Source organism: Lipophrys pholis (assembly GCF_963383615.2).
Source record: "Lipophrys pholis genome assembly, chromosome: 12".
Taxonomy (NCBI): Eukaryota; Metazoa; Chordata; class Actinopteri; order Blenniiformes; family Blenniidae; genus Lipophrys; species Lipophrys pholis.
Window position 1 is genome coordinate 2,770,751 of NC_137641.1, and position 25,399 is coordinate 2,796,149.

At 46.2% G+C, this 25,399-nt stretch overlaps 1 protein-coding gene across 1 annotated transcript in view; it reads right to left on the minus strand.

The window, feature by feature from the left end:
• Nucleotides 1-12,569: 12,569 nt before the first annotated feature.
• The window catches only part of mphosph9 (M-phase phosphoprotein 9), a 33,977-nt gene continuing 21,147 nt past the window's right edge, over nucleotides 12,570-25,399 (minus strand). Inside the window, exons 14-24 of the mRNA XM_080477471.1 lie at nucleotides 24,288-24,335; nucleotides 24,140-24,204; nucleotides 23,705-23,806; nucleotides 23,380-23,574; nucleotides 20,207-20,379; nucleotides 19,349-19,624; nucleotides 18,171-18,291; nucleotides 17,994-18,082; nucleotides 15,019-15,170; nucleotides 14,067-14,135; nucleotides 12,570-13,379 (exon numbers count right to left, since the gene is read on the minus strand). Coding sequence (XP_080333597.1) covers nucleotides 13,278-13,379; nucleotides 14,067-14,135; nucleotides 15,019-15,170; nucleotides 17,994-18,082; nucleotides 18,171-18,291; nucleotides 19,349-19,624; nucleotides 20,207-20,379; nucleotides 23,380-23,574; nucleotides 23,705-23,806; nucleotides 24,140-24,204; nucleotides 24,288-24,335 — 1,392 coding nt within the window. The 3' untranslated portion in view covers nucleotides 12,570-13,277. The remainder of the gene's footprint in view (nucleotides 13,380-14,066; nucleotides 14,136-15,018; nucleotides 15,171-17,993; nucleotides 18,083-18,170; nucleotides 18,292-19,348; nucleotides 19,625-20,206; nucleotides 20,380-23,379; nucleotides 23,575-23,704; nucleotides 23,807-24,139; nucleotides 24,205-24,287; nucleotides 24,336-25,399) is intronic.

Below are 25,399 nucleotides of genomic sequence, written 5' to 3' on the forward strand. Positions count from 1 at the left end.
TCTATGACCTATAAAGTAACGAGAAGAGGAATAACAAAGTGAGATTTAGTTTCTCTGCTGTTAATGATAGATTTTGTAAAAAGAAATACAATAAAAAAAAAAAAAAAGATTTACATATAAATTTTCAGGATTTTCACTTTTTATTAACACGACAACAAAGAACCTGTGGTTTGTTGACATTTACTTGTTATTGTGTTTGTAATCGTGAGGTGGAACTGGAGTGTGTGTCTCTTAAACTGAGTACACTGAAAAACTGTCTGCAAAACTGCCGAGTCAGCGTTGTGATTTTTTTTTTTGCTTGTTGTTTTTCAGCTTTTGAAGAAAAACGAGTCTTGACTGACCTGCAGCTCGTCTCTGGAAGCTTCGCCATCTTCGGCCTGTGGAGCAGAAACATTGAGGTGAGATTCACTGGAGGGAGAGAGAGAGAGAGAGAGAGAGAAGAGAGAGAGAGAGAGAGAGAGAGAGGAGAGAGAGAGAGAGAGAGAGAGAGAGGAGAGAGAGAGGAGAGAGAGAGAGAGAGAGCATGATGTGCAGCAGTCAGATTTCAGAACAGTTTCCTTCCTCTTTCACACAGGAAGAATCTGAGATGCAGGTTCTTCTCTCTGCAAGAAGGAGGAGGAGGAGGAGGAGGAAGAGGAGGAGGAGGAGGAGGAAGAGGAGGAGGAGGAGGAGGAAGAGGAGGAGGAGGAGGAGGAAGAGGAGGAGGAGGAGGAGGACAGAGGAGGGAGGAGGAGGAGGTGATGGTGTTGCCTCAGTTCGTTGTGATGCTTCTTGAATCGCTCGCCTTTCCTGCGGCCGGTGAAATGACGGCGATGCATCAGTGTCGGGGGGGTGGAGGGTGTGTGTGGTTGGGGGTGTGGGTGTGGGGGTGGGGGGGGGGAGGGTGTGTGTGTGTGTGTGTGTGTGTGGTTGGGGGTGTGGGGGGTGGGGGTCCACTCATCACTCTTCACGGCTTTGCTCACACAGCAACACGAAACGAGAAGTGGCGACACGCGTTGGGCGGAGTGACGAAGATGAAACAGAGAGATGAAGCTCCTGCATTGGGGGGGGGGGGGGGGGGGGGGGGGGGGGGGGGTTGTGAAACTAGTGAGGGGGATGGGGGCGGAGCCAGACACCAGGCATGCTTTTGATTGCTCGTTATGTGACCATTTTGACCTAAATTCAGTCTTTGGACAACATTTCTGGACCCCATGTGACTCACACTCTTTCAGCAGCCACGTCCTCCACTAAAGACAGAACCGATGCTGGACTGAGCCTCAGGGACCCTCTCCTTTGTGGGAGCTCCCGTCCTGTAACTTTACTGGCAGCCCCATCTCCAACTTTAAATTATTGAGGTTATGTTTAGTACAGAAAAGTTTTAGGGCCACTGAAGGAAAAAAAAAGTTGGAGGCTGAAAAAAAACAAAAACCTTCATGCGCTTCAGAAAAAGTTCAAAATCAAAGTCAAGATTGGTTTTTTTTTCCACGGAGAGACGTCTGTCCGTCCCTCATCGTCTGTCCGTCCCTCATCATTTGTCCGTCCCTCAATGTGAATTCACATTAAATCACTTAATTGTGACTATATCAGGTTGCTTACTGCTTATTGAACATGTGATTTTACACAGGATTTCCTTGATGAATAAGAACATTTAAATAAGCAGCCCAGAATCCGTGTCTTTGTCCTTCGTACTCGACGAACTTCCAGGACAGAACCAGGCAGCAGCTGCTCTGTCTCTTCTGGTCCTGATACTGATGAGAACTGACTGTTTATGAGCTACATTCTGTCCTGAAGCATCTTTTCATCACTTCATTAAACCTCCTGATGCATCAGGATGAAACAGTCACACGCTGGCATGTCGACGGACACACTTTTTATTCCACCGTGAAAAAAAAAAATCTCGACTTTGATTTTCAACTTTTTCTGAAGCGCAGGAAGGTTTTTGGTTTTTTTAGCCTCAGAATTTTTTTTTTTCCTCAGTGGCCCTAAAACTCTTGCGGTACGTTTAGAGACGGCCCTTACCCCACATCATTTCCTCTGACCAACCAGGTTTTAGACAGAATAGACACTCATTTTCTAACTTTAGGCGCCTCCTTGATATCATGTACAGTCCCTCCACATCCTTACAAGCTGTGATGTCTCTGGATGCAGAGAAGGCCTTTGATCGGGTAGAGCGGGGCGATCTTTTCCACTGCTCTACTCCTCTCCTACCGCCTGCGTCAGAAGTAATAGCACCTACTCTAAATACTTCCCTTTGTCCCGCTCTGCTCGTCAGAAGCCCACTTCTTTTTGTGATCGAGATTGAGCAGCTCACCATTTCACTATGACCCAACCCTTACTTCACTGGTGTTAATAGATCTGGTGTTGAGCAAAGAATCTCATTATACGCTGATGATTTAGTTTTATATGTGTCTAACCTGTCCGTTTCCGTTCACCAGGGGAATCTTCCGCTGCACATCTTGCCGTTCAAAGTTGCCCTTCTTGGCTTCACGTATCTTGGCGTCTTACTTCACAGATAAATCTGAGGATCTGTTTAAATTCAGCTTCTTTTTTCATAAAATTGACTCTGGAGTTCATCTGGAACAAGAAAGATCCTAGACTTGGCAGAGTCTTACTGCAGAGACCAGAATCTTTAGGAGGCCTCCCTCTACCATATTTCAGGTTCTACTTCTGGGCGGGTCAACCTCAGAGTCTTGCAGCAGTGGGCCCAACCTCATTCCTCCCCCTCACCTCCAGCGTGGTTCGTCTTGGACAATTCCTCCTGTACTCCAGCTTCAGGATCAGCTCTGGCGCATGCTCCTCTAAATGTTCCTCTTTCTACTTACTCTAAAAACATTAGTGTTAAATCAACACTCAGGATCTGGAATCAGTTTAAACGCCACTTTGGATTGGAGTCATTTTCCTCATCAGCTCTGATCACAGCGACACGGCTTCCTTGATGGATACAGGTTTTCATTCCTGGTCCCCCCTCGGTATCACTAAGACCTTTATATAGGTGATGTAACGGCCTCGTCTGAACAACCATCTAGAAAATATGCTCTTTGTAAAACACATTTCTTTAAATATCTGCAAATTCGTAGCTTTCTCAGAAATAGAAACCCACATGTTCCCACTCCTGTAGATCCACTCCTAAAACCCTCGCAGTGTGTAAAGGTTCCATCTCTGTACTGTGGGGCCTCATCTCCTCATTGCAGCCCTCGTCTGTAGAAACCATGAAGGTTAAATGGGAGGAGGACCTCTGGGAAGTGATTTCTGATGACCAGTGGGAGGGGGTCCACAGACACGGTCTGATTCAATGTAAAACTGTCCATCCTACTCATTTCACTAAAGGCAGATGAGCCAAACTTTATGGAAACATTGATCCCACCTGTGACAGGCGTCATCAAGCACCAGCTTCATACCGTCACATGTTTTGGTTCTGCCCTTCTTTAATTAGAAATATTCCAGATTATTTCTAAAAGTTCAGAGGTCCCCATCAGACCTTCTGCTTGCTTTGACATTCCCTCTCCTGACCTACAGCTTCCAAAACATGAAGCAGACCTGCTGGCATTTCTGAGGCTCCTGGCAAGACGACAGATTTTCCTTGGTTGGGAATCGCCCGCTGCTCCGTCTCAAGGATATTCTGCACTTTATTCAAATGAAGAAGATTAGATGTGTCACCAACGGTTCAACGAAGAGATTTGATAAAACATGGAGCATTTCTTTCAAATATGTTGAGGGTCTCCATTTACTGGGCGACTCATAATGTCTGTGGACAACTCCAGTTTTTATTTATTTATTTATCTTTGATTAATTAGATTTGACTGAATGCTGTGGTAGAGATATACGTGTTGTTCTCCTCTGGGTTTCTCATGTTTACAGTTTCATGGATGGATTCTTCTTCAGTTTTCCTTTCCTTGTGCTTTATAACCCGCCTGTACACTGCTGCTACTACCTCAAATTTATACCTCCTCTGTTTATTTTTATTTATTTATTTATTCATGTGTTAGTTTGCATTATGTCTTTTTTACTGTTTACTTAAAGCTCCTGGGACATTATTTAAGATCCTATTGAACAAACATTTCCTGGTTTGAAAACTCAATAAAAACAGTTGTGAAAAAAAAACTATGAGGAGGATGAGGATGGGTGAGGAGGAGGAGGAGGAAGAGGAGGAGGGGTGAAGAGGAGGAGGAGGAAGAGGAGGAGGAGGGGTGAAGAGGAGGAGGATGGGTGAAGAGGAGGAGGGGTGAAGAGGAGGAGGAGGGGTGAAGAGGAGGAGGATGGGTGAAGAGGAGGAGGAGGGGTGAAGAGGAGAGGTGAAGAGGAGGAGGGGTGAAGAGGAGGAGGATGGGTGAAGAGGAGGAGGGGTGAGGAGGAGGAGGAGGAGGGGTGAGGAGGAGGAGAGGTGAAGAGGAGGAGGAGGAGTAAAGAGGAGGGGTGAGGTGGAGGATTAGGAGGAGAGCTTGTGGCCACAGGTCAAAGGTCAGAAGCACAAAAACCAACCAACAAGTCTGAACACCAATTCAATTCAATTCAATTTTATTTGTAAAGCGCTAAATCACATCAACAAACATCTCAAAGCGCTCTTACAATGATAGAGTACAACAGGACCCAACTAAACCTTCCAAAGCAAGCAGGTGTAACAAGCAACAGTGGCCAGGAAAAACTCCCTCGCATGGAGAGAAGTTCAAGAACTCCCTCTTCAGGAAGAAACCGTGGGGCGGACCCTAGACTCTGGAAGGACGGCCATCCGCCTTGACCGGTTGGGGGGAGAACACCACCACACCACCACCAAGTGAACGAGACTGAAACATCCTGGAGAGTTTTCACCACGTTGTCTCTGCAGGTTCTGCTCCAGAGCGCCACCTGGTGGCAGAAGGAGGAACCTGAAGAACCCGGTGCTGGTTGATCTTTAACTAACGATCTGACAGAGTTTCAGCTGATGAATGTTTGATGAGGACGAGATGCTCCGATGGAGCAGAACAATGACCGACTGCTGTTCATTACACTGAGTGGGAAATCCCCCCCACCCCCCCGCCCCCCGCCTCCGGCTCCTCTCTATCCTGTCCTACTGTCCCTGACCCCCCCCGGCAGCATGGATCTATATTTACCGTCCTCCTGTGAGTCGTGACAGTCGCACAAACACACATCGAAAAGAAGCGTAACAACCAGGAGAACCCAACACAACCGCAAAGACAAAATGAAGCAAATAAAGACTCGGGATGCCGATATCGGTGATTTCTGACTGATCGGGAATCGGCCAATCCAGCCGATCACCCCGCCGATCTAAATAAAAAAAAAACAACAACATCAACTTTTCCCGTCAGCTGCCGTAAAGCAGCCCCGTTAGCGACCTGCCGTAAACTGAGGTGAGCAGCCTGAAGCCACTGAGAGGATCAACCAGCAGTCTGGAGGGAGTTTAAGGTGGATAACCAAACCAGTGCTGAGAGGTGGAGCACCAGAGCTTCACCACAGTCCTGAGAGGTGGAGCACCAGAGCTTCACCACAGTCCTGAGCGGTGGAGCACCAGAGCTTCACCACAGTCCCGAGAGGCGGAGCACCAGAGCTTCACCACAGTCCTGAGCGGTGGAGCACCAGAGCTTCACCACAGTCCTGAGCGGTGGAGCACCAGAGCTTCACCACAGTCCCGAGAGGCGGAGCACCAGAGCTTCACCACAGTGCTGAGAGGTGGAGCACCAGAGCTTCGTTTAACACAACCAATCTGATAAGACATCTAAAAAGTAAACATGCGGTGGAGTACGCTGAGCAAAGACCATCAACCGTGGAAAAAAAGATGATGTAATCGCCCCCCCTCCTCCCCCCACCGCGGTCCGCTACGTCACGTAAAAACCACAACAATCAGGGACTAGAAGCTCGGGTGGAGCTGCAGAAGCTAGAAGCAGGCGGAGCGGGGCCATAGACCTATAAAACTAGAGTTATATATAGTGGTCTATTTGTTTATGTGCAGAAGTCTACTTCTAAATTTCTATGTGGTCTGTCTTCTTCTGCTTTTTTATTGTGTTTGCTGAGTCACAGCGCCCCTAAAGGCAACTGGGTTCTTCTGATCTTAGTTGCTTCAAAAATACACTTCTGAGTATATTTGCTATAGTAATGTAAGTATCGGATCGGGAAAGTATCGGTATCGGCCGATACTCAATTCTGAAAAATCTGATCGGTATCGGGGGCAATAAAGTGTGATCGGGACGTCCCTAGTAAAGACTAATTAGAACAAAAGTGTAAACAAAAATTAAGAAGTCACAAATTTAATATTAACATCTGAGACGATGACGAAAAGAGAAACGATGAAAACAGGAAAAAAACACAAAAATATAAAAACGTCTAAAAAAGGTAAAATGAAGTTAAAATTAAAAAAGAAACAGAATATTGTGAGACGACAAATAAAGAAAAAGACGACGACACAGTGACGATAAGCAAAAAGACAAAAGGGACATCAAGAGACACAAAACAACCAGAAAGAATCAAAAAGAAGAAAAACAGAAAAAGACACAAAATATTCTTAAATATATAAAACATATATGAACGTATCTGAAATAACAAGACAAGATGATAAAGCTGAAACATCATCTGACAACATGAAACCCCCACCCTGGCGCCCGGGGGCCTTCTGGTGGGGGTTAGGTGTGTGTGTGTGTGTGTGTGTGTGTGTGTGTGTGTGTGTGTGTGTGTGTGTGTGTGTGTGTGTGTGTGTGTGTGTGTGTGGTGTTGGGAGGGTCACGGTTCATTCACCGCCGCTTGAAGCCGCGGTCGGCCGGCTGGATTCCCTCTGTTTATGCTGCTAAAAATAGATTCCACACACCGAGGTGACGTGGCGGCTCGTGACCAGACCCTGCAGTCTCCACCCCCCCCCCCCCACCCCCTCAGCCCCACCCCCCTCCCTCCTCATCCTCACCCCCTCATCCTCCTCCAGAACGCAGAGCCAAACGTCTCAGGCTATTATTAGTATGCAGCAGTCGCCCCGGCTGCGGGCTCCTCTTCTCAAACCTCAGGGGAGGAGGAAGAGGAGGAGGAAGAGGAGGGAAAAGACTGAGAGAATGGTGGAGTGATGAAGGGATGAAGGGATGAAGGAGGAGGGAGGCAATCAACTTAGGCCGCTTCCTAACAGCTTTCATTAGAGTAAACCTCATCGTTCTGGGCCCAGAATCACATCCTGCCGGCCTCCAGCTTCCTCCACCTCCGTCCACCAGCTTCCTCCACCTCCATCCACCAGCTTCCTCCTCCTCCGTCCTCCAGCTTCCTCCACCTCCATCCACCAGCTTCCTCCACCTCCGTCCTCCAGCTTCCTCCACCTCCATCCACCAGCTTCCTCCACCTCCGTCCACCAGCTTCCTCCACCTCCGTCCTCCAGCTTCCTCCACCTCCGTCCACCAGCTTCCTCCACCTCCGTCCTCCAGCTTCCTCCACCTCCATCCACCAGCTTTCTCCACCTCCATCCACCAGCTCGCTCCACCAGATCAATCAGGGCGGCAGCACCCTGCATCAACCCCTGCATCACACACCCCTGCATCACGCCCCCCTGCATCACGCCCCCTTGCATCAGGCCCCCCTGCATAACGCCCCCCTGCATCACGCCCCCCTGCATCACGCCCCCTTGCATCACGCCCTGCATCACACCCTGCATCACGCCCCCCTGCATTATGCCCCCCTGCTTCACGCCCCCTTGCATCACGCCCCCTTGCATCACACCCTGCATCACGCCCCCCTGCATCACGCCCCCTTGCATCACGCCCCCTTGCATCACACCTTGCATCACGCCCCCTTGCATCACACCCTGCATCACGCCCTGCATCACACCCTGCATCACACCCTGCATCACGCCCTGCATCACGCCGCCCTGCATCACGCCACCCTGCATCACGCCACCCTGCATCATGCCCCCCTGTATCACGCCCCCCTGCATCACGCCCTGCATCACACCCTGCATCACGCCCTGCATCACACCCTGCATCACTCCCCCTTGCATCACGCCCTGCATCACGCCCTGCATCACGCCCTGCATCACACCCTGCATCACTCCCCCTTGCATCACACCCTGCATCACTCCCCCTTGCATCACGCCCTGCATCACGCCCTGCATCACACCCTGCATCACGCCCCCCTGCATAATGCCCCCCTGCTTCACGCCCCCTTGCATCACACCCTGCATCACGCCCTGCATCACACCCTGCATCACACCCTGCATCACTCCCCCTTGCATCACACCCTGCATCACGCCCTGCATCATGCCTTGCATCACACCCTGCATCACTCCCCCTTGCATCACGCCCTGCATCATGCCCTGCATCACTCCCCCTTGCATCACGCCGCCCTGCATCACGCCATCCTGCATCACACCCTGCATCACGCCCTGCATCACGCCACCTTGCATCACGCGACCTTGCATCACGCCACCCTGCATCACACCACCTTGCATCACGCCCCCCTGCATCACGCCCTGCATCACACCCTGCATCACGCCACCCTGCATCACACCCTGCATCACGCCCTGCATCACGCCACCTTGCATCACGCGACCTTGCATCACGCCACCTTGCATCACGCCACCTTGCATCACGCCCCCCTGCATCACGCCCCCCTGCATCACGCCCCCCTGCATAATGTAGTGAGTGTAGTGAGTGTTCAGAAAAGAGTGAAGGAAACGTCAGGCGATGTTTCAAAGCTGAGAGACGAGGAGACGGACGACGATTCAAAATGACTCAACGTGATTAAAAGAGACATAAAACAAGACAAGAGACGGAAACAAGCAGCGAAGCAACAGGTGACGACGTCAGCGGGACACAGCGAGGCGCGGGACACAACGAGGCGCTGGACACAACGAGGCGCTGGACACAGCGAGGCGCGGGACACAGCGAGGCGCTGGACACAACGAGGCGCTGGACACAACGAGGTGCTGGACACAGCGAGGCGCTGGACACAACGAGGCGCTGGACACAACGAGGCGCTGGACACAACGAGGTGCTGGACACAGCGAGGCGCTGGACACAACGAGGCGCTGGACACAACGAGGCGCTGGACACAGCGAGGCGCTGGACGATCGTGAAGAAGAACGGCCACAACGTCAGAGACGTTTGAAAAAAGAGCGAAATGACAGAAAGTGACAAACAAACATTGTTTTGATTGTCCCTCTACTGAGCATGTGCACAACTACGAGTTACTACGATGCACACGCGTTTCTGATTTCTACCTGGGACTGAGCCCGAGAGTTACCACAAAGTGTTGTTTTCTCCCGTTTCCATGGAGACAGAGGCTCCGCCCACACGAGCTGAAACAATCTCTTTTCTCCCCGTCGTTCTTACAAAGTTCCTCGTCCGCACGGAAACATCTGCATCCCTAACACCATGGGAACACCTGCCAGGCCTATAGGTGGCGCTGTAACGCTGCCACAGAAATACAGCAGAAACAGAGAAGAAGACACGGAGCATGAAAAAACATAGAAAAGAACAAATCCAGCATGTGTCCTTATTAAAGCGACGAGCATCAGCAGCTCCTGCAGCTCCACCTGGAGCAGGTAGTCCGCCATGTTGGTGGTGTTAATGACGTCACGGAGAGGGAGGCGGGGTTATAGGTCGAGAGGCGGGGCCATGACATCATCGTTTTCAGCTGATGTGCGTCTTGTCTGTCCAAGGAGACGGAGTTTTCTACTTCTTCCACTCTGGAACACGTTTTAGAAAAAAGTTTCCTAAAACGTCGTGAGGATGATCTTGACCATGGTTACGTGAAACGGCAGCGTCGTGGCGACAGTTACTTGGTCGACGCGTTTACAAAAGATGCGCTGTCAGTGGCTCTGAGCACCAACTAGTGGACCAACAGGCTAACTACATCCTTTTCAGAATGTTGATTTATAAATGTGAAACTTTTGCAATGAAAATGCAAAAACGATGCATTTTTTTAACGGCGTAAATTTGTCTGGTTCAGGTGGGATGGATGGTGTAACTAACACACACACACACACACACACACACACACACACACACACACACACACACACACACCACATTAATTAGTGTAATTAACCAGGAGTTAATTAATTAACGGTGACACCGTCATCTTCCTCCTAAGCGGCTCACCTGCGGATGCTCAGCCGGGAACCATCGCTGCTCCCCGGCGTGCAGTCAGCCTGGTGTCAGTGCTCTGGACCGCAGACAGCGGCTCGCTCCCGCGGCTGATGCCGGCTCTCCGCGCTCCCTCCCCGGTGTGGCTCCTCCCCTGAGAGCCACTGTCCCCCCCAGGGCTCCGTGCGGCTGCAGCCGGCTGTTCTGATCCGAGGGTCGGCCCCGGTGCTCCGGTGCTGCGGCGGTCCGGTAGTCGGCGGCAGGTTACATCAGAGCGGGACGTCGTCCTGCAGGGAGCCGCGGGGAGAGGCGCCCCCTGGTGGAGCTGCGGCCTACTGCATACATTTAAATCTGAAACATCCATTTATTTTTACTTCATTGTGACTCACCTGATCCAGTTACCCTCATCAGGGGCAGATTTATAATCGAGCGTCCTTCATGTGCCCCTGTCCCAACTTATTTAAAAAAAAGAAATTTAAATTAAGTTTTAATCTTTTACCTCACTTTATAACACCAATGGTGCTGATGAGGTATTTCCTTCTAAGGATGTCTTCATTTTCAGGCCGATAAATTCCAATTTCCCAGATGGGAGTGTTCCCATAAGAACATGAAACAGCTCACCAGTCAGGTTTCACTTTATCTTTAAAGTGAAAAATAAACGTCAGGCTGTCTCTTCAGAACAAATCGAAGATGCTCAGGGGGGATTTTCTTCTCATGGTGCCTTCATGTCGACTCATGATCATTAAGAAGAGTTAAGACCTGGAAAAAGTCTCCTCTTGTCCCCCGTCTCCAACCAGAACAGCATGAAGTCTCTACCGCCGAGTCTGGTTCTGCAGGTTTCTCCTCTGGTTCTGTAGATAACTACCAAGTCCAGGAGACTATGGACTGGGAGTCACGACACCATGAAGGAAACTCTTCTGATTGGCAGAACTACAAGTTACTCCCACTTACCAACCAGGACGAGGACCAGCATTTTCAAAAAGTTGTCTTTCCCCATTTCATGGGAACAGATCATTTTCAAAAAGTTGCATTTTCCTACTTCCATGGAGATGGGGCTTTTTCAAAAAGTTCACCTTGTAAACAGCTTCCGAAAAGTGGTGTTTTCCTGTTTCTGTGGAGACAGCCTTTCAGAGAAATTTTGTTTTTGCAAAAAGTTCCACCTTGGGAACCATTTTCAAAACATTGTATTTTCCCATTTCCACGGAGATGGAGGACTTTGAAAAAGTTGTGTTTTCCAGTCTCTATGGAGACGGAGCATTTATGTGTCCTGCTACTTCTACGCTGACAACATCCAGTTGTAGTGTTTCTTCACTGACTCAGAGTTTCATGTCAGGTCTACTTTTTTGGAACGTGTGACCTGAATTAAAAACTGCCTTTCTTCAAATTATCTCCAGATAAATGCTGACAAAACAGAAGCTGTGATTATTGCCCCTGATAAAAAGTCCCCTGATCAAAAACCACCCTGGGCTGGACTGTTAGAACCCGCCTCAGGAACCTCGGGGTCAGGTTTGGTCAGGCCATGTCTTTCGAGGACCCCTCTCGACAGCTGACCAGAATCCGTTTATTCCACCTGAGAAACGTCTCTAAAGTAGGAGGATACTGTCAGAACCAGACCCTGAAGTGATGGTCCATGCTTTCATTCTGTCTCGCCTTGATTACTGCAATTCCATTTTCACTTGCTTCAATAAGACCGTCCTCGGCAGACTTCAGATCATTCAAAACTCAGCTGCGAGACTTTTGACAGGTTCGCCCCAAACAGCCCACATCCCCCCCGTTCTATCAAATCTTTACTGGCTCCCAATCAAATTTCAAATCGACTTCAAAATGTTGATTGTCACGTTCCGGGCACTGCAGGGTCAGGCCCCTCGGTACATTGTGGACTTGCTGTGTCCTACACCTCAGGGTCACCCTCCGATCCTCAGGACAGAGTCTCCTGAAGGTCCCAAAGACCCTTCAAAATCCGGGGGGACCGGTCCGTTCAGGCTGTAGCCCCCAGACTATGGAGCGACTTGCCCCTGTCCCTCCCCACGCTCGATTCCACCAACTCTTTTAAAAAGCATTTGAAAAGGTTTTAATTTAAGAAAGCTTTGAGCTAAATACCTCCATCACTTTCACTGTCATTTGTTTGTTCTGTCTTATTGCACTCATTCCATGTACAGCACTTTGTGGTTTTTAGCGATGAAAAGAACTTTATAAATAAACTTTACATTTCAGAAAAATTGGGTTTTCCTATTTCCATGGAGATTTCAAAAAGTTCCACCTTGGGAACCGTTTCCAAAAAGTTGTGTTTTCCCGTTTTCATGGAGATGCAGCATTTTCCAAAATCTCTGTTTCCCTCCCGTTTCCACAGAGACGGGAACATTTTCAAAAGGTTCCACCTTGGGAACTGGGGGTCTCGGAGCTCCGTCGTCATACGAAGGAACTCAAACTGCTACCAAACATTGAGGTGAAAACAAACCGAGGGGAAAAAGAGAAAATACTTCATTCTTGTAGAAAACTTCATTTATTGTGCAAAAACACTTTAGTTCCAGTGAAGTTCATGTCAAAGCAACAAAACAAACATGTTGTAATACAGTGAGGTCCTTGCCAGTGTGTGTGTGTGTGTGTGTGTGTGTGTGTGTGTGTGTGTGTGTGTGTGTGTGTGTGTGTGTGTGTGTGTGTGTGTGTGTGTGTGTGTGTGTGTGAGATAACACCAGGAATGTAAACGAAGTGAGAAAAATAAAGACTTAATTCAAGTAAAGAAAAACCTTCAGGTTTGATCATTTGGCTCAAAGACATTTAAATGATAGAAAACGTGAATCCGACAGTTAAAAACGTAAACAAGTTACGTTACGTGTCCAGTGGAAGAAAAAAAACTAAAGATGGCAGTGATGTTTCTGCATGGAACCGTTCAAAATCTCCTCCTGAACGTGGCGGCTATCAACCAATCAATCAATCAATCAATCAATCAATCAATCAATCAATCAAGTGATGACATCGAGCTCTGTGACTACAAAAGTAAAAATCTGTGCTTTTACTAAAAATATAAATATTCTCCTCAAATCTGTCAAAAAGTTCCCAGAGACGTCGCAGGTAGAAAAGGAAGCTGTGTACAGATGGAGGACACACACAAACACGCACGCACGCACGCACGCACACACACACACACACACACACACACACACACACACACACACACACACACACACACACACACACACACACACACACACACACACACACACACACACACACACACACACACACGTGCGGTTATGTGTTGGAGGACGAACGCAGGACGTGGAACCTCTTCAGGGTTCTCCTCAGCGAGCCCAGCTCTCGGTTCAGACGCTCCAGACGCTTCTCTAAGGCCACCTGAGGTCAAAGGTCAAAGGTCACCGTCGTCACACTCAAAAGATCGAAGGAATACTTCAAGACGAGAGCAGAGTTCTGTTTTACTTTTTTATAAATGTACTATTATATTTTATTGTTTAGACATAGAGGTTTATTGGGTTTAATAAATACCATGAAAACAAATAAACACAAAAAAACAAAGAGATAAAAAAAATCTATAAATAAAAAATCCAATAGAATAAATAAACATGAAGTAAACATGTTTTAAAAAGACTAAATAAAAAACCACCGATCAAATTAATAAACATAAAATTTTAATTTAAAAATCCTTTAACAAAAATAAAAATAATCAAAAGTGCACAAATTAAAAAACAAATATAGATTTTAAAAAACCTTTTTGAAATAAATTTATATTACAGTAAATTCTGAGAAAATTAGTGAAAGAAGAAAGTACATTTAAAAATGATATATTCTAAATTATTGATACAAAAACTATATTTAAATGAAAAATATAATTCAACAATGTTTTAATTCAATCAAAATAAAAAATAAATGAACAAACTAAATTTAGAAAATGCAGACAATCCTGGAACTAAAGAATTGGCAGAACAAAATGGTTCTAACAGACACAAAACTATTGAAGACAACAGAAATAAGTAAATATAAAATAACTATTAAATCAATAGAATGAAAAGAATGAAGCCTTACCTCGTCTAACCTCGTCTGCAGAGTCACTCTGCCTCCTGACGCCGGCAGGCGACTCAGAGCTGCTTCCACCTGCACACACACACACACACACACACACACACACACACACACACACACACACACACACACACACACACACACACACACACACACACACACACACACACACACACATCAGTAATAAAATAATGATATTGACATACTTTGGCCTCATTACTGGAGTGTATTAATGCCAGATTTTTTTTTTTTTGGGGGGGTGTAGTCAGGGCTGTGAACTTTCTAAAAATAGAAGTCCTCTGGGAGAGCAGTAGAAACAACAGAATCCAGGTTACATAAGAGGTCAGAGGGAGATTATTGTAGGTTTGTCCCGTTCAGCTTCGCTCTGAAACCTGAAATCTATTCAAGTAAAAGGAACTCAGAATACTGGAGGAGCTGCACACGGACATCAGAGGTCAGAGGTCAAAGGCCTCACTCCTCCCCCTTTCCCAAAACGTCACGGAAACGGGACCAAAATGTCAGAAACAAACAAAAAGAGTGAAATTCAAGCTACAGAACCAAACGTACGCATCCAGACTACGACCCTCTTTATCGCTCCACTCATCATGTTTGCTTCCTTTTCTCTCTTTTCTCACAAGTTGTGTTTTCAGTGGGCCTCGTGCCCGTTGGCACAAGTGGAACTTGGGTTTGGGTAAGTTTAAAAGGTTTGTGCAAATATATGTTTTATGTTTAATCACCTGTTCATCTGTTACCAGTTCGTTTCCTAGAATAGAATTTTTCTTTATAAAAAGGCGTGTTACTGGATATATTCTGTCAATTTCCCCTCAGTTTGTTTGTCTTCAGAATGCTAGATGAAGAAATGTATTTTATTTTATTTCATCAAGGCACCAAAGTGAACCCAGAGACAGAGTAGGACCTGGAGGACCTGGAGGACCTGGAAACTCCTGAAACTCACCTGCAGCTTCTCCTGCGTCAGCTCGTCAAACAGCCGCTCGGCGTCGGCCAGCGACTGCAGCCGGTCCAGGAGGACCGGAGACACCTCCTTCCTCGGGACCCCCGGCTCCTCCCAGCCCAGCTGGGGGCGGCGGTCCGGCGACAGCAAGGCGTCTGGTGTGTCAAAACACATGAAAACTAAAGATTTAATCCAAACATCAAATCTGAATCCTGTTAGGATCAACTGTTAAACTGACTCCACCTATCACTTAATGAAGCCAAACACCTGGAAGTCAGAATGAAACACCTGTAAGTCAGAATGAAACACCTGGAAGTCAGAGTGGAACACCTGGAAGTCAGAATGAAACACCTGGAAGTCCGAATGAAACACCTGGAAGTCAGAGCGAAACACCTGGAAGTCAGAGTGGAACACCTGGAAGTCCGAATGAAACACCTGGAAGTCAGAATGAAACATCTGGAAGTCAGAATGAAACACCTGGAAGTCAGAGTTAAACACCTGGAAGTCAGAGTGGAACACCTGGAAGTCAGAATGAAACACCTGGAAGTCAGAATGAAACACCTGGAAGTCAGAGTGAAACACCTGGAAGTCAGAGTTAAACACCTGGAAGTCAGAATGAAACACCTGGAAGTCAGAGTGGAACACCTGGAAGTCAGAATGAAACACCTGGAAGTCAGAGTGGAACACCTGGAAGTCAGAATGAAACACCTGGAAGTCAGAATGAAACACCTGGAAGTCAGAGTGGAACACCTTGAAGTCAGAGTGAAACACCTGGAAGTCAGTGTGGAACACCTGGAAGTCAGAGGGGAACACCTGGAAGTCAGAGGAAGTCAGAGTTAAAGACCAGGGCCCAGTTGATCTAAACTGGGTTACTTTAACCACTGGTTAAGCCCTAATCGCCAGTTAAATCCTTAACCCGCCGTTAGCTAACCAACCGTTAAATATGCGTTGTTGAAAACATGGTTAGTCATCCCGTTAGTTAACATCGCAGTCAAAGTTAATAGTGAGATTAACATGTGGTTAGCATCCCTGACGCTGCTCCACCCAAGGCTCCGCCCACTTTCAAGTCTCCGTTCTTCCGTGTTTTGTCTTAAACGTTGTGGTGGAGGCAGCGCAGTGTTTTTATCTGCTCTATTAAACTACCATCAAACATGACAAACTACCAGGATGTTAAAGTGGAAGATGAAAACTGAACTGGATGATCAGAGGCTTCATGTTGCCTCATCGTTTTTAATTTAGACCAGAGAGAACCATCTAGAGAGAACCTTCGAGAGAGAACCATCCAGAGAGAACCATCCAGAGAGAACCATCTAGAGAGAACCATCTAGAGAGAACCATCTAGAGAGAACCATCCAGAGAGAACCATCTAGAGAGAACCATCTAGAGAGAACCATCCAGAGAGAACCATCTAGAGAGAACCATCTAGAGAGAACCATCCAGAGAGAACCATCTAGAGAGAACCATCTAGAGAGTGGAATGAGTAGCCAGAGAGGGAACCAGATCATTTAATCTCTGGATTGACGAAGGCTGAGGTCTGCATGAGGCAGCAGGGGGCGCTCCGCTATGAGACGCTCCACATAACTTCTTTATAATGAAGCCAGACTTCTGGTTCCTCAGGAACTACTAAACAAACTACAAACTACTGGAAATGAAAGCTTGGATTGTTTAGACGTGTGAAAGAGAACTTTAATCAGTGTTTACGTAGGTTGAAGACGGTGTAGTTTTAAAGGTGTAGTGACGACAATGTAGTTTTAAAGGTGTAGTGATGATGGTGTAGTTTTAAAGGTGAAGACGGTGTAGTCTTAAAGGTGAAGTGAAGACGATGTAGTTTTAAAGGTGTAGTGAAGACAATGTAGTTTTAAAGGTGTAGTGATGACAGTGTAGTTTTAAAGGTGAAGACGGTGTAGTTTTAAAGGTGAAGACGGTGTAGTTTTAAAGGTGTAGTGAAGATGATGTAATTTTAAAGGTGTAGTGATGACGGTGTAGTTTTAAAGGTGTAGTGATGACAATGTAATTTTAAAGGTGTAGTGATGACAATGTAGTTTTAAAGGTGTAGTGAAGAAAATGTAATTTTAAAGGTGTAGTGAAGACGATGTAGTTTTAAAGGTGAAGTGAAGACAGTGTAGTTTTAAAGGTGGAGTGATGACGGTGTAGTTTTAAAGGTGTAGTGAAGACGGTGTAGTTTTAAAGGTGTAGTGAAGACGGTGTAGTTTTAAAGGTGTAGTGATGACGGTGTAGGTTTAAAGGTGTAGTGATGACGGTGTAATTTTAAAGGTGTAGTGATGACGGAGTAGGTTTAAAAGTTAGTGATGACGGTGTAGTTTTAAAGGTGTAGTGATGACAATGTAGTTTTAAAGGTGTAGTGAAGACAATGTAGTTTTAAAGGTGTAGTGATGACAATGTAGTTTTAAAGGTGTAGTGATGACAATGTAATTTTAAAGGTGTAGTGAAGACAATGTAGTTTTAAAGGTGTAGTGAAGACGATGTAGTTTTAAAGGTGAAGTGAAGACAGTGTAGTTTTAAAGGTGTAGTGAAGACAGTGTAGTTTTAAAGGTGAAGTGAAGATGGTGTAATTTTAAAGGTGTAGTGATGACGGTGTAGGTTTAAAAGTGTAGTGATGACGGTGTAGTTTTAAAGGTGTAGTGAAGACGGTGTAGTTTTAAAGGTGTAGTGATGACGGTGTATGTTTAAAGGTGTAGTGATGACGGTGTAGTTTTAAAGGTGTAGTGAAGACGGTGTAGTTTTAAAGGTGTAGTGATGACGGTGTAGTTTTAAAGGTGAAGACGATGTAATTTTAAAGGTGTAGTGAAGACGATGTAATTTTAAAGGTGTAGTGAAGATGATGTAATTTTAAAGGTGTAGTGAAGACGATGTAATTTTAAAGGTGTAGTGAAGATGATGTAATTTTAAAGGTGTAGTGATGACGGTGTAGGTTTAAAAGTGTAGTGATGACAGTGTAGTTTTAAAGGTGTAGTCACCTTGCTCTCTGTCTGTGCTGAACTGGAGTTTCTTTCTGGGGCTGCTGCTGGTGAACGAGTGACGTCTCTGGTCGACGTGTCCGTCAACCCTGCAACAACATGGAGAGACTGTAAATAATGCTGACAACAACAACAACAACAACAACAACAACAACTCCCCCCAGGAGTTTCCCCCACCCGGTGAGCAGGTGCTTTTCGCGGGGCATCGGGTGACCAAAGGCAGTGGAGAAGTTCTCGGTGGGGCAGCGCTTGGGGCTGGACTTGGCCGACAGAGGAGCCAACAACGTTTCCCTCTTGGCTGGAAAACACAAAGGAAACAGTCAGACGCTGCTGTGGCGTGAGGTGCAGGATTTAAACTTTTACTGAGCTCTATCACAAGTAAACACTGATTTTTTGAAGAAGCAAGCTGTGAAATAACTGCAGCTGATAATGTAATAATTAGGGACGTCCCGATCAGATCGGTAGATATCGGATCAGGGCCGATATTGGTGATTTGTGAGTGATCGGGAATCGGCAAATCCAGTCGATCACCCCGATAGTTTTTGCGTTGTGTGGATGTACCCCCAGTTTACAACAACAACTAAAGAAAAAGCCGCAGCGAAGCAGCAAACTCTCCACTTTAAAATAAAGGATTTTAAAATAAAGGATTTTAAAATAAAGGCTCAGTCCCCACAGGGGGGCGATATGGTGAAGAAAAGAACCCAGAAGGTTCCTCTAGTTTGAAGGGGGACTGGGATATTCTGAATAAGTTTTTGAGAGTACTATGTTCAGAGTACTTTTATCAAACAGGTTTTACCACTTTGAAGTGGAATGAAGTGTTTATACTTCACATTGAAATGTAAATGTTTAGTGACATTCAGGTCAAACCTCTCATACTGCTTTAAGGTAAACTGGAATTTAATACACAAAGAAGTTACATTGGAGCCTGAGAGTATTTATGTTTAAGTCGTTCTGAGAAGAATTTTGATTCAATAAGTGAGTTTTACAATAATTTCTAGGTAAACGAAGCTTCTGCCAATAGTGCTTTTAGCTTCAGACGTCTTAGTTGCTCCAAAAATACACTGTTGAGTATCTTTGCAATAGTAATGTAAGTATCGGATCAGGAAAGTATCGGTATCGGCCGATACTCAATTCTGAAAGATCGGATCAGTATCGGGGCCAAAAAGTGTGATCGAGACGTCCCTAGTAATAATGTAATAACACATGAATAATATGCATTTATTGCAGTATTAGTATCAAAAATAATTACAGTGGATGATTAAAACTGTGTGTGTGTGTGTGTGTGTGTGTGTGTGTGTGTGTGTGTGTGTGTGTGTGTGTGTGTGTGTGTGTGTGTGTGTGTGTGTGGTATTTACTGGGTGTGTGTGGGGGGATGTTTCTCTGTCCAGGAGGAGGCAGTGATGATGATCTGTGTCCTTCTGGACTCAGACTCCTCTGAGCTCTGAGCAGAGCTGCAGCTCTGTCCACGCCATTGTGACTCCTCGCTGCTCCTCCTCCTCCCCCCCCTCCTTCTCCTCCTCCAGGGTTCACCACCACCTCCTGCTCCACCTGGACGAGTCCCACTCGCTCCTGAATTGACTCTTTGTGTCGGCGCTCCACGAAGCCCACAGTGGTCCTGGGACTGCCGACCCCTGAGAGGAGAAACCAGTACAGAGGCTCTGAAAACGATGATGTCATGGCCCCGCCTCTCGACCTATAACCCCGCCTCCCTCTCCGTGACGTCATTAACACCACCAACATGGCGGACTACCTGCTCCAGGTGGAGCTGCAGGAGCTGCTGATGCTCGTCGCTTTAATAAGGACACATGCTGGATTTTTCATGCTCCGTGTCTTCTTCTCTGTTTCTGCTGTATTTCTGTGGCAGCGTTATGGCGCCACCTATAGGCCGGGCAGATGTTTTCATGGTGTCACGTGGACGCAGATGTTTGCCATGAGGCTGGAGACTCAGTTTGTTTAGAAGACACTAACGTGAATCAGTTTTCTAACTGGTTTGTAACGTGGTTTAAAGTGGCTTTTAACCGTTTTTATAGTTTTTTCTTTGTTTTTCACTTTGTTGACTCTGTTTACATGAATCTGTCTTTTCACTGCCTTTGACCTCCCAGAGCTTGTTTCTGACTTGTATTTCCTTTTGGTCTTGGCTATAAGTCCATTCTCAGGTATGAGCGTCAGTATTGTTCAGACGTTCTGGAGTGGTGAGTGTGTGCGGTTCTCACAGGGCGCCCGGCTCTGCGTGGCTCGAGTTTCCTCCAGCTCGATCAGCGCCCTCATCACGGGCGTCAGGACGGCGGCGGCCACCCCCTCCCTGCGACCGACGTCCCGCTGGCTCTGCTCCTGCTGCCTGCTGGGAGGCCGGAGCTGCTCCTCGTACTCTGGAGGAGACGCACACCTGCAGCAGAAAAGAAAGGAAACACACGGGTGATGGTGTGAGGAGGAAACACACGATACAAGGAAGAGTTCAGTCGTCTTCTGAATGAGTCCAGACTTCAGTGTTTCTCTGTGGAAACACTTTAATCTCTTTACAGCACTCAGATTAGACTCAGATTAGAGAGTCCAGACATGAAGGTGAGAGTGAATCAAGATGGACACACGGTGCCAGTTATTTACTGTGTTTATCCTGGATTCTAATCTGGTTTAAAGTGGATCGTTGCTGCATTCTGGTCGTTATTAAAATGCTTTGAGGCTGATTTTAAAAGGTTTGAACTGTCTTCAGTCTGTTTTCTGGTTTGGAAGTTGATTTCCACTGAGTTTGTTGTTCTGACTGTCTTTTCAAACTGTGTTTAGACTTAAAGAGAAGATGTGTAGCTTTCCCAACTGGTTTAAACTGGCTGTTTGCTGATTTCTGGCTCTTTTAAAACACTTTGAATTGTTTTCTGGCTGGTTTGATGTTGCTATGGATGACCTGTTTGTAACCTGGTTTGAAGGAGACATATCATGCTTTTAAATCCTTCCTTTTTACATATAAATCATACAGTTGTGGTCTATATAAAGCGGAACTGCAATGCTTGGGTCTGAATTCCTCATTATTAGAGCTCCACAGGCCCCTTTTCTACCCCTTTTCTGATGTGCTTCTGAGAGCAACTCGTTTTGGGGCGGTCTCTTCATACCCCGCCTCCTCTCCAGGTTGCAGAGGTGACACTCGGTTCAACTCCACCCTGTTCGGCCATCTTTGTAGTTTGATAGAACAGATACAATTATCTAGCGGCGCAGAAACTTTATATTCACACATTATTTACAAAATGTCAACAAGGGAAGATTTGTCCATCCAGCCATACATGTTGGAGCCAGAGTCGGACCCGGCGGAGTGAGATGAAAATGACCATGATGCACCTGAAGAACAACGTCTTCATATGGATGTAACGCAATGGTGTGTTTCTATATTTACACTAACTTCTCAATCCATGCCCACTACTACAATACTGCCTGTATTACAACGACTATTTAACACAGAAGTTACATTATAATCTAAAACGAGCACACAGCGCTAACATATGAAGACGGTGCAACTGCTAATGCTAACAAAACAATGACAGGGACGTCTTATCATCACACTTTTTAGCGTTATATACAGCTTACCGAAGTGCTCTGTTCGTCGTCTCCATAGATAGAAGGAACTGACCGCTCAATCAGACCAAGTCTTTCGGCAAATCCTTCTTTATACTGGCGGAGGTTGTTGAAGCAGTCGTCCTTAAAGTACTTCGCGCACACAAAAATGACCTTACCCACAGATGTGGGTACATTTCTGTGAAAAATAAAACTCAACCAGGCACTTGGAAAAGGTTCTGATGCTGGGAGACGGTGTAACGAAGCTTGTGGGTTACTACATCCAACAACCGAACATTTCCACTTATCCTCTCGTAACTTCGGCACCCTTAGGTTGGACTACAAAATCGCAGCGAGAAACAAAAATGGCGGATTGCTCGAGGTGTCGATGTCCTAATTTGGCAGTTCCGCTGCGAATACTGTGACGTAATAGTTCAAAAAACGTAATAGAGAATAGAAAAATCGAAACGGATCGCAAAATATGACCAAAACAGAATATAAAGATATCAACGGAGCACCTGAAGAGACTACTTTGAACTTTTCTGTACTTCTAAACACTCTAAATATACAACAACATGCATTTAAGGGCTAAAAAAGTGGATTTAGCATGATATGTCCCCTTTAAAGTGTTTTTAACTGGTTTAAGGTGCTTTTTAACACATTCTTAGCCATTTATGTCATGTCATTGTCAGTATTGGCCTCAAAAGAATAACAGTAGAACAGACATTAAAACCAACTTAACAATGAATGGAATGCAGAATGGGAATGCATGAAAACAGAGAAAACAAACAAAAAAATATTCCAGCAACTTTGTGGGGAGATTATCTTGCAGCCTTCTTATCTGGTTCAACTCCAAAACCAGTTTGCCTCTTCCCCATATAGGAAACCCACTGTGACCATATCTTAATGAACCTTAATTTTTAAATTAACTGAGAACATCATGAGATAAATGTCATTGATTGTGTTGATCAGTTCTCTGGCTGTGGGCGTGTCGGGGTAAAGGGTTAAGGTAAAGGTAAAGGTTTCTTTTAGCCAGTTTTATGTCTGGTTTCAGCTTTAATATTGATTTCAGCTGAGCTGGTTGCTTGACTGTATTTTCAAACTGTTTTGTTTTGTTTAAAAAAAAGACAAAAAGACAAAAAAAACAAATTAATGCAGAACAAAGGTTTTTGAATTCTTGATTGAAAAGGAGCAGAAAGAAGATGAACTTATTTCCTCTGCCTCTTTATCTCAATAATCCTTCACACTGAAAATGAAAAGCAAACAGCAAATATCAAACAAAATGACTGTAAAGTCCAGGTGGACCACATGGTCACTCTCACTTGTATCACATTTATATTTCTCGATAAATAAATAAATAAACACTTTCATTCTCACTTTCATGTCTTTTCTTTGTATTTCAATAAAAACCTTGTTTTGATAGCGTTTTCAAATCTACCGTGTTTTAGAATCTTTTGGTTCCTCATCCAGATTATTCCATAATTGGACCCCGTTTATCAAAATGCAGCGTTCTCTTACTTTGGTCCTACATATTTTTTTTATCTTTTCTTTTTTAAGATTTCTGTCCTTTTTAAGTTAGAGTGACTTTTTACAAATTTATTTTCTCTGGTTTTTTCATCCTGATGTCGAGGAGTTTGTTTGGGCTGGTTTGTGTGTTTTCAGGCTGTTTTTTTCTGTTTTCAGGCTGGTTTGTGTTTTCAGGCTGGTTTGTGTGTTTTCAGGCTGGTTTGTGTTTTCAGGCTGGTTTGTGTTTTCAGGCTGGTTTGTGTGTTTTCAGGCTGGTTTGTGTTTTCAGGCTGGTTTCAGATCAGTTCTGTTTTACAGCACTGCTCTTGTCTCTCGTTACCTCCAGCTGCCTCCGGCTGAGGATGCGTCCACGGAGCTGCTGGTACCTGACGACCGGTCGATGGATGGATTGGACTTTCTCTTGTGTGACGGGCGGCTCTGGGAGAACGGAGGACTGGCCGACTTCCTGCGGGTGACGTCAGGCTCCGTCTGGCCTGTAGAGGGCGACAGCAGCAGGTCGGGGTGGTGGAACAGACTGTGGATGCGACAGGACGACGAGAAAGAGGAAACTACGTCAGGTGAGACTGGAACAGCATGTCCAGGAGAAAGGTGTGTCTAACCCCCCACCCTGAACCCCCCCACCCCCCCTGGTGTGCTGGGCTCACCCTGCTCCGGACGGCTGCGAGCTGCTGTGGGAGAAAAAACGAGCTCTGGCCTGATTCTCATGTTCAATCTGCTTCACCTGAGACTCCAGTTTAGAGATCACTCTGAGGAGAACACACACACACACACACACACACACACACACACACACACACACACACACACACACACACACACACACACACACACACACACACACACACACACACACACACACACACACACACACACACACACACACACACACACACACACACACAGTATTTATTGTTTTCTCTGGTCTTGTGAATAAAGTGAATAAATCTTGATTACTGAACTGAGACAATGATTTAAGTTTGTTTAGTCGTTAATTAACCAGGTATTTCCTCTATTTTTCATGACTTTAAACAGTTGAAACAATAGGACTATAAGTGAATCTCTCAGTGTGACGGACTCACCTCTTCAATTCATATATTTGGTCGTTGGCGTCCACCAGTTTGTTCTCCGTTGACACCAAGTTGTTCTACACACACAGCAGAGGAGGAAGATTAAACCCCAGTGATCTAACTGAGTGTTGTGTGGAAGTTCGAGAGAGTGAAGTCTGACCTTCGTCCTTTCGTGCTCCTTCCTCAGGGAGTCATATTCTCCCAGCAGCTGAGGACAGAAAACACAGTCCGACTCTTCATTTCATGAAGCCTCAAATTCAAACTGCAGGATATTCAGACCGTATCTGATCCATTCACACCTGAACCCATGAAAACACATCTTCTTCTGTCCCTGAAGGCATCACTCACACACCACCAGGTGTCGCTGAACGCATCACTCACTCAACACCAGGTGTCCCTGAAGGCATCACTCACACACCACCAGGTGTCGCTGAACGCATCACTCACTCAACACCAGGTGTCCCTGAAGGCATCACTCACAACCCAACAGGTGTCCCTGAACGCATCACTCACTCAACACCAGGTGTCCCTGGACACATCACTCACACAACACCAGGTGTCCCTGAAGGCATCACTCACACACCACCAGGTGTCGCTGAACGCATCACTCACTCAACACCAGGTGTCCCTGAACGCATCACTCACACAACACCAGGTGTCCCTGAACGTATCACTCACAAACAACCAGGGACCCTGAACGCACCACTCACACACCACCAGGTGTCGCTGAACGCATCACTCACTCAACACCAGGTGTCCCTGAACGTATCACTCACAAACAACCAGGGACCCTGAACGCACCACTCACACACCACCAGGTGTCGCTGAACGCATCACTCACTCAACACCAGGTGTCCCTGAACGCATCACTCACAACCCAACAGGTGTCCCTGAACGCATCACTCACTCAACACCAGGTGTCCCTGAACGCATCACTCACACAACACCAGGTGTCCCTGAACGTATCACTCACACAACACCAGGTGTCCCTGAACGCATCACTCACTCAACACCAGGTGTCCCTGAATGCATCACTCACACAACACCAGGTGTCCCTGAACGCATCACTCACTCAACACCAGGTGTCCCTGAATGCATCACTCACACACCACCAGGGACCCTGAACGCATCACTCACACACCACCAGGTGTCCCTGAACGCATCACTCACACAACACCAGGTGTCCCTGAACGCATCACTCACAAACCACCAGGGACCCTGAACGCAGCACACACACCACCAGGTGTCCCTGAATGCATCACTCACACAACA